This window comes from Triplophysa dalaica, chromosome 6, assembly GCF_015846415.1.
Source record: "Triplophysa dalaica isolate WHDGS20190420 chromosome 6, ASM1584641v1, whole genome shotgun sequence".
Lineage (NCBI taxonomy): Eukaryota > Metazoa > Chordata > Actinopteri > Cypriniformes > Nemacheilidae > Triplophysa > Triplophysa dalaica.
The window spans coordinates 17,404,864-17,425,760 of NC_079547.1; the positions used below are offsets into that span (position 1 = coordinate 17,404,864).

Sequence of the window (20,897 nt, forward strand, 5' to 3'; positions counted from 1 at the left end):
CAATAGATTGTGTAGTTGAAGCTTTTGTATTGGGTGTAGATTGATGTTGAAGGTGATTTGCTGTAGGGCTTTAGATAGGCTTTCGAAAGCTCATGTCTTTTAATACAGAGAAGCTACCCTCTCACTCATACACTCCATCAGACACTTCTCCCACAATCACTCTCAAATAGATAACTTTAAAGGTGAACTTGACTATATACTATTGTGTGTAAAATACTGAGGATGATGAGCGTATGTTGTAGTATTGACTAAGAGTATTGTACGCACAGAGGTGAAGATGGGTTATGGGCTGATATTGAAATAAGAAGCGCCTGATTGTCAGACACTTTTCATCCTTTAATGACCTTAAAATGAAATTCTGTCATCATTTACTCACCCTCATGTCTTTATGAACTGAATAACACGTTTTCCAATGAGGTTGAGTTAGTAATGACAAAATTGGAATTTTGGGTTTAACTTAAGATAAGAAACACACTTAATCTTAAAAAGTGACTAGCAAGTTTACCACATTTTCTATTTGTTGTTATATTTTTCACACCTAAAATTCTTAATACAGGGAAGGTGAGATTTGTGTGTGTGTTTATGTGTGTATGTGTGTACCTGGTAAACCCTATGGTATGGGGACAAAATGTCCCCACAAAGATGGCAATATCCAAAATCCTTCTCCTTGTGGTGACCTTTTTTGGTCCCCATGAGGAAACAAGCATAAAAATCATTTAGAATTGACTTTTTTTGAAAATTTAAAATAGCACAAGGTTTTGTGTGATTGTTAGAATAGGGGAAGGGTTAGGGGTAGGGAATATGAAAAACCATTGCGTCTATGGAATGTCCCCCTAAAACATGGAAACCCATGTGTGTATTACGGGTGTGTATTTGAGCGAGAGAGAGCGAGAGAGAGAGAGAGAGAGAGAGAGGAAGCATCACATAGTATGTTTGGGGGCAGTCTCTCTGCTCTGGCCTCATGCCCTGGCAATTATCTCAATGATTTCCTCCTCTTTTCAATTCTCTCCATTTCCACACGGCCGTCCCCTCCATTAAAGGAGCAATTTACCAGAGTGCTGTGACACAGAAGCAAGGAGTAAGAGAAGAGAGATAGAGGGAGAGAGAGCATGTTAGTGTTGGTGTGTTTGGAAAGGTGAGGATGAGATTAGAAAAGAGTGTTGAAGGTGGGACGGTAAAACACAGGATGCTGAAGGAGAGAGAAAGAATAGCTGCGCTGCTGCTCTCATTCAGAAATGTGTGACGGGAAGTGATGGGCACAGAATAAAGTCTCTGACAGGGGTCATATCATGAGGAAAAAAAAGAGTTTATTGAAAACTCAGTGTACTGTAACTGAATTGATTACTTCCTCTTCGGTCGAAAAGAGACTATTGATTAAACATATGCTGCACAAACAGCTCATTCACAATCATTGAATGTCTAATGTTAGAAACCAAAACTGTTTACATATGACAACATGTACACATCAGCAATGTCTGGTCAACCCTAGCTTAGTCAGAAGAGTTACATTTTGAAATCTACAACAGTAATGATAGGATAAATATTTTGGGTAGATCTAGATCACCTCGACTTGTACTGTTCCTGGCTTTGTGTTGCAAAGAGCCTGATCGATTGGACAGCACAATCAGTAATGTGCCCGACAACAAACCATGCAAAGACAGTTTTTAAACCGATGTTTAAGTGATAGTTCACCCAAAAATGAAAACTCTGTCATCATTTACTCACCCTCTTGTCATTTCAAACCTTTCTTTAGAGAAAGTTGGTAACTGAACAGCATTGGTCCCATTAACTTCTATTGTATGGACACAAAATCAGTGCAAGTGAATGGGCGCCAGTCAGCGACATTCTTCACAATATCTTCTTTTGTGTTCTGCGGAAGAAAGAACAAGTTTGAAATGACAAGTGTGAGTAAATGATGACCAAAAAATAGGCAATCCTATGAGGTAACTAAAAGTAAATTGTGACTGAATTATTTTGTGCATATCATTTTGACTAATGTCAATGGATCACAGTGATGAAAATAATAGGATTTAACAAAATTTAATAGATCTGATGTTTCGCTCCATTATCTCTTATCATTTTTTTTGTCTTTTTGCGTTTTTATATTCAGAATCCACCTGCAGAATCGCTTGAGGACACCATCAGATAGGCATTGGAGGGGGCGGAGCATGAGATGGATAGGCGGAGAACTATACAGAGTCTCAGCCAATAAGCTCTCTCGCACCCATACCATCTGCACACCTACCACTAGACCGGGTAACTAACCGACATAAATCATCGTTTGTTTAAACATGCATTACTTTTGAAAGATTATTGGGGTGTGTAATTGTTTCTAATGTGCATGCGTCGGACACAATGCTCTATTTGTATACAAACATTTTATTTTATACATAAATATATGCCTCTTTGGTATTGCAGATGCATTGTTGTGAGGGTCAGTATACTGTATATCGGTTGTCTGCGAGTTCACAGACCAGACTTCCAACCCATCCACTGATAGAGGGGAGGGTTTCATGGGTCGCCTTCTGAAATAATAAAGCTGTCATCTGTCATAGGTCGAGAGAGAGAGACACAGAGAGACTGTAAATGGCCTAGATTAAACCGAGTCAGAAGTAGAATTTAAGATACAGACTTCCACACAAACACACACATACACCCTGTCTACTTATCATCTCCAGAACTTTAACTGTAGGTTTACTGCACATAGGTCTGGTATGGCTACACACAGACTTCATTTCTCACTCATTCACATAGACTTCACTATTGCACCTCACATAACCAGCCATTTCTCATATGAACCCAGACCTTAAATCTCTCCCCCTATGCCCTTAATGTACTGTAACTCAGCACTACCATAGAGTACAAATTTTAAAACCTGTTTCTCTCTCATGTTTCCATTTGGCCATGGTTGATGGACTCTGATTTATAAATAGACAGCTTGATATATCTTGTCACAGTTTTACTTATTGGCCTCCATCACTACTGTTGAATATGATGACCTGTGTTTACATGCTTTTAGTCTACCTTACATAAGTAAATACGCATGTGTGCGAGGCTGGATGAGGCAAGAGGTAAAGCATCAGCCTATAGCTATCACAAAAAAAAAATGGTACCGTTTATACTTTATGTGACTTTAAATGAACATTGCTAAAGGAATTCTGTAATTTTTTCTTATGCATATTCTAATAAGCTTCTATTAGCTTATTATGAGATATTAAGTTTAATAGAAAGGTTGGATCAGAATAATATCGATACTTAACAGTAAAAAGTCCAAGGGCTGTTATACTACCAAATATCCGTCCTCTTAGGATACTGTATAACTACTGCATTAAGATTTATAAACATTGATCTTTTTGTTTTCTAATGTTCCCCCCATTTTTTTCCTTCTTCCCACAACAGGAGAGTGGTACAATCCAGATATTTCCTCGACTAGCAACCTGGCAAAAACATCCGCCACACGATACATAGCAAGGTTGGTATTGTAAGAGATGGTTCATTCCACACGGTAATGCTACATAACAATGAAGAGTATGACAGATTCATCGTATCCTATAATTTGTTTGTTTTTTGGGCGGGTATCAGTCGTGCTGTGCAGAGGAGTTTAGCTATAATCCGACAGGCCTGTCAGAAGAAACAGAAGGCCAAGCAGTACTGCATGTACTATAACAGGTTCGGCAAATGTAACCATGGGGAAGCCTGCCCATACATCCACGACCCCGACAAGGTGGCGGTCTGCACCAGGTACTACATATCTGCACACTCTCAGTCTCACAAACTTTTAGCACGCAGGTTGTGTTCAACTTGGTTGTTTTAAGATCATTCGGTATTTGAAATTGAAATGATTGGTTGTGTTCTACATGAAACTCTTGGCTGATCGGCAGGTTTCTTCGTGGTACTTGTAAGCAGACGGATGGAACGTGTCCTTTCTCTCATAAAGTGGCCAAAGAAAAGGTAGGTCCCAACTTTCATCAAATCTTTTGAAATCTATTTGATCTAAGCCTTACTCTTCTCATATGATATAAGCAATCGAACATGATGAACTACTTCTGCATGAGGTTATGTCAAAACTCAGTATAGTCTAAACAGACGTCATTATTGACTGGATAGGGTGGAATCAGGTTACTTTCAGTTCTTGATGGCCTGCGGGGCGATAATTAAAGATGGAATGGCAGGTTCTAAGCTTCCTCTCAGGTCATGATATGGTGTGTTACAGTGTCCGTGTCTGTGAGGCAATCCCTCTAGATTCCAGAGTTGCATACTTTGAAGTTTTTGCTTAGCCATGAGAAGCTATCGCCATCATGGAAACAGGTGGAGCAGGATCAGTATTGAGGCCACATGTGAGCCATCATATACTAGTCTAGATTCTCCAGGAGTGAACATTACGATCCTGTAACTTACCTTCCCCTCTCAGGCAGACACACCGCATTTGAATGGTCAGATCTTTCACGGACATGCTTCAGAGTCTGTAATGCGTTCTGCCCACTCACCTAATACACTCAAGACTTATCAACATTACCAACATGTGAAGGTTGTTTATCACTTCCATCAAATCAACCCATAGGAGCAATCCCTAAATTACCATCATCAAAGAATGCTGCAGAAACTTTTTCCTTAATGCATTGTGGGCTTTTATCTGCTTGATAATTGGGCATTCCTGTAATTCAAAAGGTTGAGCACTGAGTTATTGTAGCAGCACAGAGATCATTGGTTTGATTCCAGGAAACACATATACCGCGTAGATAAAATGTAGGGGTGAAAAGCAGTGTACAGTAAGTCACGTTGAATAAAACCATCTGCCAAATTCAAAAATCTTCATGTAAATTTAGCTTATTGGATATTGAAAAAATGGTGGGTTAGGGACCATCTAAAAATTCCACATATTGGGTTTAAACGAAGCCACATTTTGATTAGTAATGAGTCAAATATCATTTTGTGACGACACGCAACACATGCTGTTGTTTTTTGGGCACTAGAGAGGCAGCAGGACTTAAAACCTTGTAACTTAGCGTTTTGATTCGTAATGATGGTCAAACTTCATTTTATGACAACAAATACAGCAGGACACAGACATTTTTATGACCACTAGAGGCCGCTTAAAGGGATAGTTAACCCAAAAAATTCATCTGTCATCATTTACTCACCCTCAAGTTGTTTTAAACCTGTATAAATGTCTTTGCTCTGATGAACAGAAAGATAGATATTTGGAAAAATGTTTGCTACTTACATTTCATTGACTGCTATGGGTATAATGGTATGCGTATTCGTACCGAACCGTCACGAGCCGTCACGGGGAAAACTCTAAATGAAGTCATCCTTTGCCATACTCCATTCGAAGGGCAGAGCCCTTGGAGTTTAGACTTTGGAGTGAACTGGGCATTTACGTGCCATTATGTAGACGTTTGTTATGCACTTGGCAAAGAAAGCAATGTTATTTCCTCATTATCTTCTTCTAGTATGTTCATGTGAGGGCGAAGCATTGTGTCCGTCAGCAGATGTCGCTGTTTTAATTTTATAACTTAAGCATAAAACCTGTTTGCAAATAAACAAAACATTTTATATTTTTAAAAGTTTTATATACATTAGTGTTTATATAATATATAGCATATTTTGAAAATGTTTGAGATGTTTATTTGCAAATGCTAAGGTTATGCCATTAAAACAGTGACATATGCTGACGGACACAATGCTTTGTTCATACGTGAACATGCCTGCTGAAGATAATGAGCAAATTACATCGCTTCCCTTGGCCAAGTGCATTCCAAACGTCTACATAATGGCACGCAAATGCCCTGTTCACTCCAAAGTCTACATTCCAAGGGCTCTGCTCTTCGAAGAAGTACGGCATACTGTAGGAATGATGACTATATTTGGAATGTGACGGTTCGGTACGAATACACGTACCGTTACACCCCTATTGACTATCCTGCACTTGCTAATTGCACTTCTGGTTAGACCTAAACTACATTGTACTACTGTACTTGTATATGTGTAATGACAATAAAGTTGAATCTAATCTAATCTAATCTATAATAGGAAAAATATTGTATATATATTGTTTATAAATATTGGCATTTGCCAATTTCTTTTTTGTTCTATTGAAAAAAAATTCCCGTTCCAGTCTAGAACTTTCCTCACCCACCTTCTTTCTCACACTAATGTATGGACACCTGTTTGTCTTGTATGTTTGGCCCAGTAAAAGCTCTCCCCTCTGAAGGCATTCACTTTCTGTAAAACACACTTTCCCCGCCTGCCTCACTTCACATTCTAACACTTGTTTAAGTTTTTGCTTGTGTTCTGTCCAAGCCCTGCGCACCCCCACCGTCCCACATACAAACACACGGAATCACTGCACCTGTGACAGTCGTCACCCTCTACCCTTCCAATGCACTGAGAGACCAGCTGTCCGTTTGTCTTAAAGGAGCCACCTCACTGCTGCACAGGCCCACCTGCTAGACCCAACCCCCAAACCCCCTCCTCATTCTATCCCACAGCCTTGGGCTTCAATTTAACCCCACACCCTGTATATGTCAAACATGTATATGTCACGAAGCATGGCTTGAGTTCACGCCTGCAATTGAAAACGATCCAGTTCCCCCGAACATCATTCCTCCAAGGAACAAGACCCCCGCTGCTCCAAACCAACCCCCACACCCATTCGATCCCAGTCATGGCTAGCGTCCATTCCCCTGCCCATAAACACATCATGAGGGCGGTGCAACGCCCCGCTTGGGTCAATATTTCTGTTGCAGTTAATTAAGCAGAGATGATATGGCCCTCATGGAAATGAGATTCCACTTAAGAGGGCAGTGGTGCCCCCTCCATCTCGTCTGTTCACTCAAAACGGCACGTGCTATTTTAAGAAAAGTGAGCACTCACTCACGTTCAGATTATTCATACATGCAGATTATATTCACAAACAGTCAGTGCAAATCTGTGTCACTGACACGTGCACATAATTACTGATTAGAGAATGTGTGATTAATACATGTTTTCACAGGAACTTCATAGAAACACGACATATAACTCCACCAACTTTTGCAATCACGATTATTTAACAATCATCTGTTAGAAAGTCAAATAAAAGGCAAAAGAAATTATTCCTTCCTTTTTATTAGGATTTTGGTGGAATTTGCGGTTAAATTGTGATTGTTTTAAATGATTTTCATAAATTTCTAAAGTAATATTTAAGCTTTTTTTTATTTGTAGATGCCTGTGTGCTCATACTTCCTGAAGGGGATCTGTAATAACAGTAGCTGTCCCTACAGCCACGTCTACGTGTCTCGCAAAGCCGACGTGTGCAAAGACTTCGTTCGCGGTTACTGCCCCCAGGGAGACAAGGTAAGACTGTTGAACTGTTATATTGTATATATATATATTAAAAATATTTGTTTATGTGGGGGCGTTTTTGAAGAAAAGTCTTCATAAATCTTAAATTTGCTAACCTATAATGTTACCACCACTTAAAAGTCATTGTTCATAAATTAAAAAAGTCATATACGGATTCATTTGGTGGTGAAACTTTTAAACCTTCTCACAAATATTATATTTTCATTACTAATCTCTGATAATCTCACTTGTCGTTCAAATTTTTACCTTATATTAACTTTTGGTGAAAAATCTAACAAATGTGACCCTGGATGATAAAACCAGTCTTAAGGGTAAATTTCTGGAAATTGAGATTTCTACATCATCTGAAAGCTGAAGAAATATGCTTTCTATTGATATATGGTTTGTAAGGATAGAACAATGTCTATCTGAACAACAAGTGTTTACAAAGCTTGAATCTGAGGCTGAAAAAAATCTAAATATTGAGAAAATCGCCTTTTAAGTTGTTAAGTGCTGTAACAGGCCATCCACTCACAAAAATAAAGTTATTATACATTTAAAGTAGGAAATTTATAAAATATCTTCATGGAACATAATCTTTACTTGATATCCTAATGATTTTTGACATGAAAGAAAAATCTAAATTTTTTACCCATACCCTGTATTTTTGGCGATTAGTAAAAATGTTCCTGTGCTACTTAAGACTGGTTTTGTTGTCCAGGGTCACAAATATGCTATCTAAAATGTTCTGCTTGGTAATAATGACATTACTTATGCTTGTTTAAAAATTTTGAAATTGTCCACACGCTGTAAATGTTATTTCATGATGAATGAGCAAATGAGTTGAAAACATGGTTCTGTAGCTATTAATACACTTTATTACATGTCTCGTTGGAATGCTTCATTCTGATTGGCCAGTCGCGACATTTGCAGGTTCGTTATTCCCAGATAAAAACCTCTCAAAAATAATTGTGACCCTTTTTCCTAAATTGAATATAAATATATATATTAATAGCATATGACATTATATTTACAAATGATTAAACCAAATCGCCTATTCGTGAAATTTGAACATCGTTTCTTGCCTTAAGACTGAAAGTAAGCGGCTTTTCCTTGCAGAAGGTCTGCATTTGGTAAAAATGTGCTAAAAAATATATCAAATTCACATTTCATTTCCAATTTTTTTCTCATGTGCCAAGTAGCCGTGTAATAAGCAGGATAATGTACAAGCAGCCAGCTGTTAAGGTCGAAATAAGCCCCTTCAGTGTTATACCACATTGTCGGGGCTTATTTCTGCTATAACAACCGGCTGCCTGTACATTATCCCTTACTTAGAGCGATAGCTCACCCAAAAACTCAATTCTGTCATTATTTACTTATTCTCAGATTGTTCTAGACCTGTGTAATGTCTTTGTTCTGATTAACACAAAGGAAGATATTTGGAAGAATGTGAGTTACCAAACAAATCTCGTCCCCCATCTACTGCCATTGGGAAAATAAATATAATCGGAGTCAATGGGGGATGAGATCTGGTTGGTTGCTTAGATTCTTTCAAATATATTCCTTCATGTTAGGAGAACAACCCTTAAAAGAACAACAAATACACAGGTTTGGAATAACATGAGGGTGAGTAAATGATTTTTATTAAATTTTGGGTGAACTATCCCTTTAAGTCATATTTGATAAAACTGATTACAAGAGCTTATTTAATGTGAAAAAAGTTTATATTAAGGTTAAAAATGCGACGTAGTATATTCCGTCATCTTTTTTTTATATTGTAAACACTTATATTATACTGCAACCATTCTAGGACAGAAAAACATGTTGTACAACACTTAAGGTCATGAGTGTCCGCAAAATGTATCTTCTTTCTTCTACTTGTGTCAAGCAGGTCAAATCCTCATTATTACGGCGAAAATGTAGTTTGATGTAAATTTCTATACTACAGCATTTTGGCAGTTGATGACAGTATTACATGTATCAAAAACGATATGAGAAATGTTATTTATTTGGTTTTTTTTGCAAGAGTTATAAAGCGGTTTAAACTTTCGACCCAGTTCCTGTTGATCTGAAACTTTATCAGGGTGCTTATGACATATGCATTTGGTTTCTTCCACATTTGTGAGTGACACATTGAGGGCGGTAACAGGAGAGGACCGTTTGACCCACATTCACTACTGTCCTCATATACCCTTATTCCAGCATGTTCTAACCCATTCGTGACCTCTGTCTTCACCCAGGCTCTCCCACACTTGTTCCTGTTTTTGCCCATCACACCTGTCCAATACTCACATAGAGCCAAGTGTACAAACCTGTGCATGCTTTTGACAGGTGTTGCGACTGTCAGGTTTTATTACAATCTTGTTCTCATTCTATTTGAATACACTGTTATGCCTTGTTGTCAACAGTTGGCATCGACCATCGTCTACCATATAGCTGTATAGATACTGACCGACCAATGCCTATTGCTTACAAAAATGTCAAGGATTGGCCGTGATTACCGGTTCCAAGCTGAATAGCTGGCTTTACATAACTTTAAGGACTATAAGGGAACATATGAAAAGGACGTTTACCACTAGATCTGCTCAGCTCGTAGAGCATAACATTAGTTTTGCTTAGTTTGCAATGTTTGTTAGTGGCATCACACTTCCTTTTGGCACTAAGAAAGTAAAGTAGAAATTAAAGAGCTATATTTATCAGCTTTTTCAGATTTCTGTAAAATAATGAGGATTCATTCTGTTCCATTTTTCACTATCTTGTCTGTTTGCTTTTTAGTCATTTGTATAACAAAATACGTCTATTTTTTGTGATATAATCTATACAGCATATTTGGTCAATTGATATACAGTCTCTTTTTGTCAATACGGGGGCAGTCTTTGGCTATAGAACAGCTGCAGGTTGTCTTAAAAACTTGAAAAGCTTAAAAGTTTGCTTAAATGGACAGTTCAACCAAAAAATGAGCATTCTGTCATCATTTACTCATCTTTATGTCTTTTCACCCTTTACGACTTTCTTTCTTTCAGAACACAAAAGAAGTTTTTTTGAAGAATGTTGGTAACCGAACATGGCAATACCCATTAGGGTTTGCACAAACTATGTCGACATTAATGCTTAACACGACATTTAAAGCTTGATGTGATTTTGACACTGTACCTTTAATAAGACGTCTGACTGTTCCAAGAGACCTGCGTGCGGGACAGATGTCATTCCCACCCACCTCAGTGGGATTCTGTCACACTCCCGGCAATAATATGTTATCTTGTCCTGCTTCCACACGCATCATTCACAATGTGTCCTGTTTTCGTCCGCAACATTCACGATTTGATCTGACGCCTCAAAAGCATGCAGGTAAAGCCTAACGTTACAGAGATTTCAGTGCGCTGTGCTTCCACACGCACATCTTTTAATATGATAGGCTATTTTTGTACCAGTTCCCCAGTAAATAAAACAAACTGTATGTTTCTAATAGGGGCTGCTGTGTCACTAAGGTCCTGTGTTTGTAAGTCCACTATGAAAAAGCGTCTGCTGCATTAAGCTAATAAATATATTGACTTTAGAACAAAGTCAGAGGTTGTCATAAACAAACTCTACACATTTTTCTGTTTTTTTGTCTAAAAGTGCACATGACGCTTTCAGTTGACTTGTTGTTAATGCAAGAAAAGTTTGGTCTGTACACACGCTTCAGATCTGAAGTAACATTAGGCTGCTGTAGAGATCCACCTGCTGCTCTTTTACTGAATAGCCCCGCTACCACCGACCTCGCGCTTTAAAATAGTTGTATTTTTGTTTTGTTGATGTTGCATGGGCAATAAATGAACAACAGTTTATTTGTATCTAGATACTATATATTTAGAGGCTATTTTTCAGGAGCCCAGCCATTCTCCCGCAGCCCGCACACACAAGTGTCCCACACCCATCAAATCTTTTTGCAAAACATTCCCTTGCTCTTATTTTATTTATTAATGACGTCATCGACTAGTCAACATCGACGCAGCTTTTCTCACATGATAGTCGACTTAAAAAAATCTAAGGTCGTTTAACCACTAGTGTACCCATTGACATTCATTGGTTTGAATGGGAACTGCCATTGTTCGGTAACCAACGTTCTTCAAAATATCTTTTGTGTTTTGCATAAGAAAGAAAGTCACACAGGTTTGAAATGACAAGAGGGTGAGAAAAAATATTACAGAATTTTCATTCCCTTTAGGGCAGGATTGTTCTAGAATGTATTTTAGCAGTGTTCTTCTAAAAGCTAGTGTCATTTTGATTCAAAAGTCTAAATCATTTTAGGTCATAATTCATATATTTGCGGACCAAAATATGATTAAAATTAATGAAATAAATTCCCCGCTTTATTGTATTGCAGAAACTTTAATTACCAATCCTTGGTTCTTTTCCATTTTTCATTCATTTTCTGCCAACGTATTGTTTCGAGTGTTGTTTATCGTATATTCTCTCTCTCTCTCTCTCTCTCTCTCAGTTTTCTCCCTCCATTTGTTCTCCTTTGCTTTCCCTTTCATCGTAACAAATGCCTTCTCTCGCTGTCAGGGCTCATTTAAATATTTGGGGTGAGAATGAGAATATATAAGGAGAGAGATATTAATATTTATTCTATTAGCCGAAGTGCTTAGGTCGGTAATTTTGCACTGTCCCAAAAGCACTGTCTTAGATATGATGGATAGCACACCATAATTATGGACGTGAAAAAATGCTGATGACAGCAGAACAGGCGAGAGGCCAGCGAGAGAGACGCCAGCGGAGCAAGGGTTAAAACACACTCTCATCCTCCGATCTCTCTCGCTCTCTGTCTACCATTCTCCTTGTTTTTCCCTCCTCCTTTGTTTGGTGGTCATCTCCGTTCGCACTACGTTTAGATTCTTCCTTTGGTCCTTCTTTCTTTTCTTATACCTTTATCACTACGTCACTCTCTTCACAAGCCTTTATCATAGCTCGCACGACCATACATTCTGTCTGTCTCTCTCTCACACACACACACTTTCCTGCTCTCTGTCTCAGTAATGTAAAATGTGCTGACTCTTTCTGCTTTGTGGCCAGTAGAAAGCTCTTCTAATAGGCCCCAGAGACTTCCCAGCCTTTCTTAAATCAAGTGGAAAATTGTTAACTTGCACTGATATAAAGATGTTCCATCTACTTCCCTTTTTTTCCTCGCACACTTCTCTTTTCCCTATTTTGCTGCTTTTATGTAAATTAAAATGTATGAGAGAGCATGGATGGGGAGGACGTAGGCTTTTGTGTTTTTTGCCCAGACCACAGCCGCTAACATCAAAGTTAATGAGGCTTCTCAGAACTGCAGCCTCCTCCCATCAGTGGTATTTTCTACTTATTAGCTATGATTCTAAATTGCCAATCAGCTTATAAGTTAGGTAAGATTTATATCAACCATTCCTGTGGTATCATAGCTATCGTTCTCAGCAGACATATGTAATGATTAAATACAATGTCATTAGGATAATACATTTCCCAGCTTGTCATACGCATTACGTGTTGAACCTCCTTTCCTGCCAACAGGACTGAAACTGTTGAATTCCACCGGCTCTTGCCATCTTAGCTCAATATACATCGAACAGTCTGTTGGCGGCAGAGACTAGACTTCAGTCAATGTTGTTGAATTATAAATGTCCAGGAGATGCCAGCATGATGTTAAGTACAGTTCAATGCTAAACAGATCCGACCCGTCTTATAGGCCATAGAGGCGATCGCTTAGGGACCCAGCTTGGTCGAAGGACCACTCTTGTGTTGAGCTAGATTTTTGTATGATAGATAAAAATGTTAGTTCTCACATAACAGTCTGTAGAGATTGCACAGGGGACTGAATGTAAATTTAAGTTAAAACGATAAATGTTTACCTTTGCAAAACCGTAGTATGTTTTGTGCTGGTTTTTATATGTTTATCTTTGGGCAAATCTTTAACTTACAATTGACAAATTGAATTGAGTCCTTTATTAGATTATTTCAAATATGACAGTTTCTAGGAAAGCTCTGTGTTGTGTGCAGGACTTCATGTGCTATGCAAAAAGGGAACAAAACTAATATTGAAACTAAGCTAAAAATAGTGGAGTAATATAAAAGGAATTATTTATATAGTTTATAATTATTTATATAGTTATCTAATATTTTTACGAAAACGTGCTTATTAAGCTGTTCTTGATAGAATTGTTGATGTTTTTTATTTTATTTCATTAATTTGTGTACGTGCATTGTAGTGGAGATTTCTAAGAATTATTTCCTAACGTAAGAGAGATTTCTCAACGATGTTGTACATTACCAGGAAGAAAATACAGAACGCAGTGCCTTTTATAACCAATCATTAGTTCCCATTTTAAAAAGTAAAACAAACTTACAGCAGTTACATGTGTAATATATTATAAATGTAGGGTCCACTTAAGCTGTCCAATGTTAACTCAAGTATAACACGGTGAAAATAAACGTTCTGCATTCCATTAAAAACTACATTTTATGTTTAAATGTCTTTAAAGAATTCATGCAGCTGCACATCTTGACTCGAACTCTGTGCTCTTTTTGGATAAAGTTTCACACATTGAACTGCAGAGCGCCCTTTTTATTACTAAAAGTAGTATTCCTTCCTTCTATGATGAACCTCAAGGACGTTTGATGCTATATTAGAAGTGAGACTAGTAGAGTCATATAGACTACAGTTTTGTTGAGATCTTTGTATACACTAAATACACTCATAGTAAACTGCACACTTAATAGATATGCTCAACTACACTGTATGCTTTGCAAAGACTTATTCAATAAACGTTGTTTAGGCTTGTTGTTTAGACCATAATAATTCATAGCCTCTTTCTGAAATCAATACATTTAAAAGATAAAAACTATAGCTGATTATTAACTAGGAACTACTGATTTCTTCTGGCTTAACTAGTCTATTACTGTAAATGCTTTATGTAATATGTAACATGACATTTTTCTTAAAAACTCACCTCTAAGGTTAGGCCCATAATTTATTATGTTCACCGATTCAATTATATTTGGTTGTAATATGAGATTAGTTTGAGCTGCTGTACTTTTCTAATCCAATTTTGTAGTTTATCCCACTTTGCTATATTTGTAATTTTTCACAATTTACACGTTTGTCCAGTCTGTCTTCGCCGGAGCTCTGAATGATTAAAGCTCGACGTGGATGTTATCAGTCAAACGACAAACAAATGGGTGTTTAAAAAAAGAAAGGCCCCAAATGCTCTTCTGAAATGGGGTGAAATTGGAATCGACTGAATTCAAGTGGCGAGGGATTTAGCAAATTGGACCAATTAGCCATGAGTGTGGTGAGTGATGATGTTGTCTATAGGATGATTTAGGAGGCATTAGAGACCCAGATTCATTGGCTACGATAATCCAGTTACACCACATTGTGTGTATAAAATATATACTTTGAACGGTTTTGTTGAACAGACAATTTAGTGCAAGCTGTCCACTTGGATATGAACATCTTATGTGATAAAGTGAAACTTAACTTCCAGTAGACTTCCGCAAAAAGGCAATGACTGTTGAGTAGTTTTAATCTAATTTAATACAATTAATGTACAAAAAATATTAATATAAATGAAAGGATTATAATATTATACATATTTTGTATAGTCTGGGCTAAATGCGGTAATTTCAGACTTTTGGTTTTATTTATTTGTTAGTCCATTGACACAAGATCCAAAAACAGCTCAAGACAGTTTTTGACATGTCAGCTGGAAAACCAGGCACAACACAATGGCCCTAGTCGACCGTCTGATGTGCTTGTAAATAGACACTTAAAAAAACGGCACAGATGGAACGGTTGAACATTCTGTGTGGACGGGCCCTAAGGGCTTCATCTAACTATTAAAATAAAGACTGAATTAAAGACATCTGAATCTGATTTGTAATGATTTCCGCGGGCATCCCGCTAAAGCACCACAAAATGAGAACTGCTGGTGATTGACTGTAAAAAGTGTAGATCGTGGACATCCGTGTGAAGGGTGTAATGGAGCTCCACTGGGGCAGAAGTTTGAAATTCTTCATGTAGGTCTGAGATGAGCTCTGTTGGGAAGAGTGTCTCTGGGCGGTCTGCCCCAAAAGGTGACAGGGAGTCCACACTGTTCCCGGACACACGATCCCTCAGCCACACACACACACAGACAGAGACACAAACTCTCGCTATCTCTCTCTCTATTTCTGGAGCAACGTGCACCGCACTCGCCCAGTCTCCCTTTCTCTCTTTCTCTCCGTCACTTGTGCGCAAGTCTCGCGCTCCTCACCCCATAGTGGGGTATAATTAGCTCCTCTGACAGGTGGGAGGGATCGGGTCTCCCAAAGAATGAAGCCACCAATTTACGCCCAAATTACATGGGCACACAGACACTCTCACCTACTCTCGCTTACACACACGAGCACCCGCTCTCACTTGTCAGATACACGCACCTACCGATGTGTGATCACACACAAACACTTTCTTTTGCTAACTTCGGTGCACTCCCGCAGAGTGTGGCACACGTGAAACCTGTACATGCTTTTCACCCCCCAGCGTCCCACATTTTTATAACTACCCACAAACAGATTCACGGTGCATTTGCATATAAAGAATAAAAGTTTTCTGAACATTCTGCTCTCTCCACAGTGCAAGAAGAAGCACACTCTGGTGTGTCCAGACTTTTCAAGTAAGGGTGCATGTCCACTTGGATCCAAATGTAAGCTCCACCATAGAGAAAGAGTGAAACGCACCAGCTGCAACGCAAACTCCGGACCGGCCAAGAGAGCCCGCAACAGAGATGTTGTAAAGAGGTCAGGAAGAATAAAGTTGATCGCTATATATGCCATGCAGTTTAGAACTGTCTTCTGTATACTTATTTTGTATTCTTTATTTGTCTTCTTAGATCGGAGGAAGGGAGGTGCCCATCTGCAGAGTCCACAGAGGCAGATGAGGGCTCATCCAGCTCGGATCCTAAGAAGCTTCCCTCCTTCATCTCTTTGCCCAGCTCTCCTGACCCGGCGGAGAACACTGATGCCCCAGAGTTCCCTCCTGCGGCAGGCCCACAGGCCAAAGGTGTGTATGTCAAAGAGAAATTAGATTCAACAGATTCTGTGTGCAATAAAACAAATAGCATAACAAAGAGTGTAGATGATATATACAGGAACTCCCAAAATACCTTTGGATAGCTTTTAAAAATGTCAATGTATTATAGCCTTTTAAATTATGTGAGAATTAGAAATAGCAAAAATAAACAAGCAGGTTTTGACAAACTATTGTGATTGGTTTAATACTACAAGAGAGTGATGGAAATGTAACGCCTCTTACCATATTTGGAACATCAGGTCCAAAAGCAATTGTACTGACAGGTACGCCCACCTTACTTGGATATACATTTGGGCGAGTTTAGTCAAATCATACCAGAACTGACGTAGATTTGTGGGGGCATGGTTACAGCAGGCGTTCCAGGCAGGTGTGGGTGAACATTCGCTTTTAGATAGAATGAATCTTTTCTTCCGACACTTACATTTTTGCCTTTTTTCGTGTCTTATACATGCATGGGCAAATTATAAAATTCAAATACACAGAAAAACACGTATGACCCCTTTAAGATTTTTTTATAAATATTTATATATAATTTCAATTATTGTTAAATGAAAAAAATTACATTTAAATATTTCCTAAATAGTGTTTATAAATACAAATGAATATGCACAGTACACAGACATATATTATGTTAACACATCTTTTACTCTGGATGCTATTAATCGCGATTAATCATTTGAAAAGCGCTAGTTTTAGATCATCTTTGCTGTCCTTCAGAAAATGGAAAAACACGGTTCTAAAATTATTCAATACTATGTCAACATTGACAAGCACTTTTTAATACTCTTCATTGGTTAGATATTCGCAAAACCCAGTGACAAACATAAAGGGTGACTAATAATAATGAATTAAGGCAAAAACTAAAAAAATCGAAATCTGGAGATACAAGGTTTCAGAAGGACAGCAGCGTTTTACTTCAGTTAGCTCTTTCCCCTCCATTGACAAGTTACCTCGACATTTAAAAAAACGTTCTCCGCCAAAGACAAGTTATTACAGCAATCGGTGTTTGTACTGTTGTACAGCAGGTGGCGCTGTTACACACCTTTGGAAAAGTACAAAATCGCTGAACCTAGAACATATATGTTTTATCTGTTTTTAATGATTGTTCCGAGTGTAATCTTGGTGGAGTCTTTATCCCAAAAATGTTGATTATCTCCGCTGTTAAGTCAAAGTGATGCAATTTTGAAGTAACCTACCCACGTCTAAGGGGTAAGAAAAGAAGAAAAAATGAAGATAGATGAATACAGTTTCTTTTGTTTGAAATCAGAGACTCTGTTCTTTCATTTGATATATTGTTTGTCCATAAATTAATTACAGAAAATGTACCATTAGTCTTTAAAATTTAGTGAAAATGTAAAAAACCGCTGATGCTGGCAACTTTTTTTAAGGCTAGCGGGTAAAAAGTTAATGTCCAATAGATCGTCCAGCTTCATAGATAATGTGATAACATGCATTTGTGATATGTCTTCAAGGCCACTTTTGTGAACCTGAGAACTGGCTGCTTTGGAAAAATGAGTATTGACATTTGTGGAGAAAATGTTTTGCGTAATTTATTTGCACACATGTGGCTTAAAAATCCATTTATTTTTGGCGGTTACTATATGCGCACATAGCAGATGTTAAATATTAATAGACTGTAGATGGGTTTCTTAATACGCAGTGAGGGTGTTAATATTATAGAGAGAGCTGATATTATTTACGTGCGGGCTACATGAGGTATATACTTCTTAGTTAGAGGTACTAATATTTAGGTTTGTTGCAAAGGACAGGCACAGCTGAAGTTGGTATGTCAGTCTGACTGATAGAGGATAAGAGCAGAGGGGCCCCTACATCCTCTCTCTCTCTCTCTCTCTCTCTCTCTCAGTGTCTCTTTCTCTCCACACTCAATAAGTCCAACCTGATTCTCACTCATGCTCATTCTTACGGTAAATAATAATCAACTTCTCTCACATTTCTGAGAAGCCGCTCAAAACGTTTGCCTTCTCCTTTCTTAAATGACTTCTAATACAGAAACTGCTGTAATTAACCTTTGACCTCACATCCTAACAGCTTCTCTTTCACAGTTACATGGACAAACTAGAGCATGCCGCTCACACAGTATTATCTTCTTTCTTTGTAACCATTTAAGCATATTGTACACATGTCTAATTCATTCATGTTTTGCATTCTGTTTTGTTCAACATTTATGGTCATAGCTATTTCCAAAGAGTTTATTTAAATCATGTCTGCATGCTTATACGAAGTTGTGCCTGTTATACTTACAAACATCATGCCAACTTCCTATTTGTCCGCCTTGCCAAGTTCTAAACCGCTCGCCCGTTGGGATCATTGATGGCTGATCTCTCTTTTAGAAAAGCACAGGTGCTCACCAGACCGCCGTGGCCTTTCACATGTCACTTTTACCATCCTGCTGTTGACTGAAATCATCTGTTGGACGCAGACTGAACAAGTCAAAGCTGACCAACCGTAGCATGCGGTTGCTCTGTTATCTCCTTCTAGTACAACCACACACACACGAAGAAAGAGCAGTTAATTGATACTAATGGGAGTCTAAACCACTCTCGCTCTAAAGATCGGACAAACTTCTCTCCGCTTTGCATAAATTAGCACACGCTCTATGCATCACTGCCTGTATCTTTTCTTCCTTCCTCCGTGCTATAACTCACACTTTAACAATCACATACTCCTGTGTCACTCCTCTATCAAGAACAACAGAGCGATAGCTGCTTCTGTCATTGTGTTGTCAGGGCTATTTATTTCTTGCTTTTCCGTCTGGCTTTTTCAAATCAAAATGTCCTCCATACTGCATTTAGTAGAGACGTACAGTAGCTTGAAATTTGGGGCCTGTATGGGTTCATTTACTTTCTTGAAAACATAAAAATGCTTTAATTCAGAACTTAAAACTTTGTTTTGCTTTATGTACTGTAAAGTATTTCTTTTTTGGAATTTCCCCCTCTCCTTTCTTTTCTCTGTTACAGGTAAAACACTACATATCAAGCCACGCTTCTAAACACATGTTCGCGACGCGGACAGAACCCTTGCCGAAGGTGGGCTGTGGTTCTATGGTGGGTTTTTTTATCTTGGAAAAACTGTAAAAGATGAGCTTTTATTTTAGAGATTTCCCCCTTTTAAACATTTATAGAATTTTCAGTTTATGATTACATTAGATTTAAAAACACGAGATTTACAAGCTGGTTAAGAGTCACTGTTAGCTTAGGAGAGAGAATTCAGTGGTGCAAATTCCAGAAATTTAGTCTATAGTCATTCCGCAGAGTATTTCCAATTTGTTTAAAATTTCTGAACCCTGAACCTCAGTTTTAATGTTATTGAAATGCTCATTCATCAAATATAAGCAGAAGTTTACATGTGGAGTTAATATAATTATTATCAAAGCGTAAAGTCATTCTCAGGGGGTTTTAAAATGGCATTTTCCTAAGAATGCAAGTTTCTAAGTTTATGGAAAAATATGGATTAAAGTGTCATCTTGAGTAAATGTATTTTGAATCGATTGAAATAAAATAGCTTTGAAATTTTACGATTGTCGTTGCCTTTTTTCCCTGTGATCACATACTTGCGATTACTGCTGGATGTAAATGTGTATGGGGTTTTGTGTGTACTCACTTAACAATAAAAGTACTCTAAAGATGAAAAATTTGATTTGAACTTTGGTGAAATAAAGAAGACAAGTATTAAAAGAAACGTCACATTCCACACTGCCATGTTGTTTTATGAGTAACATTATTGCTGAAGTGGAAAGTATCTGCATTCCAACAACACGAAACATCCGTGTCCGAAACATCACTCATGGGTGTGTTGCCTGTCAATGTAATTGAGTCTTAAGGAATCTATAGGAAAAGACAAATGCAACACCTTTCTTGACATTCTTCAAAACCCATTTTTCTTCTCCGCTCACTTTTTCTTTCTGTAACCGCTGTCTGAACAAATCCATCACAACTAATTTCTGACAATGTCATTTTGGTTTTTCCTCTTCCTGTCTTTTCCTAAAATGCGTATTTGATTGAAGATCTGTTCGTGGGTGAGCCAGCCTCTCGCCTCCCTCCTCCTTTCCCTCCTCTCGGTGGGGTAATATAATTAGTATGTTGAGTGTTAAACAGTGGTACAGTACAAGGGGATGATGGGAGCCGTAATCCTCTGAACGCCCCTCGCTGTGCGGAGACTGCTGATATTCTGGCTATAAATGCTCCGTTGAACCAAGGCCTCATGCTCTGTGACAAACGACCGCTGGTCGCTACGGGAAACCTGGTTAACCATCAGCGCCGACAACGACAGGGGGCATTAATACACAGTGGCGAGGGTCTTGCTGCGGAACACGACACACTCGCTGGCACTGACAAGCCTGTTCGCCTGTTAACGAGATAAAGGCCGTCCCCATGATGCGAGCCACATTTGGCGAGATGACACAGAGGAATGGAAGGAAGGCAAACAGTCTCTCATCTAGCCTCTCTGTGTCTGTCTTTCACAGACA

The 20,897-nt window shown here is 38.4% G+C and overlaps 1 protein-coding gene across 1 annotated transcript in view; it reads left to right on the forward strand.

Moving 5' to 3' along the window:
* Positions 1–19,946, forward strand: part of zc3h3 (zinc finger CCCH-type containing 3) — a 62,627-nt gene extending 42,681 nt beyond the window's left edge. Inside the window, exons 5-12 of the mRNA XM_056750147.1 lie at positions 2,111–2,256; positions 3,400–3,472; positions 3,583–3,741; positions 3,882–3,951; positions 7,207–7,338; positions 15,956–16,119; positions 16,212–16,381; positions 19,390–19,946. Coding sequence (XP_056606125.1) covers positions 2,111–2,256; positions 3,400–3,472; positions 3,583–3,741; positions 3,882–3,951; positions 7,207–7,338; positions 15,956–16,119; positions 16,212–16,381; positions 19,390–19,421 — 946 coding nt within the window. The 3' untranslated portion in view covers positions 19,422–19,946. The remainder of the gene's footprint in view (positions 1–2,110; positions 2,257–3,399; positions 3,473–3,582; positions 3,742–3,881; positions 3,952–7,206; positions 7,339–15,955; positions 16,120–16,211; positions 16,382–19,389) is intronic.
* Positions 19,947–20,897: the final 951 nt, after the last annotated feature.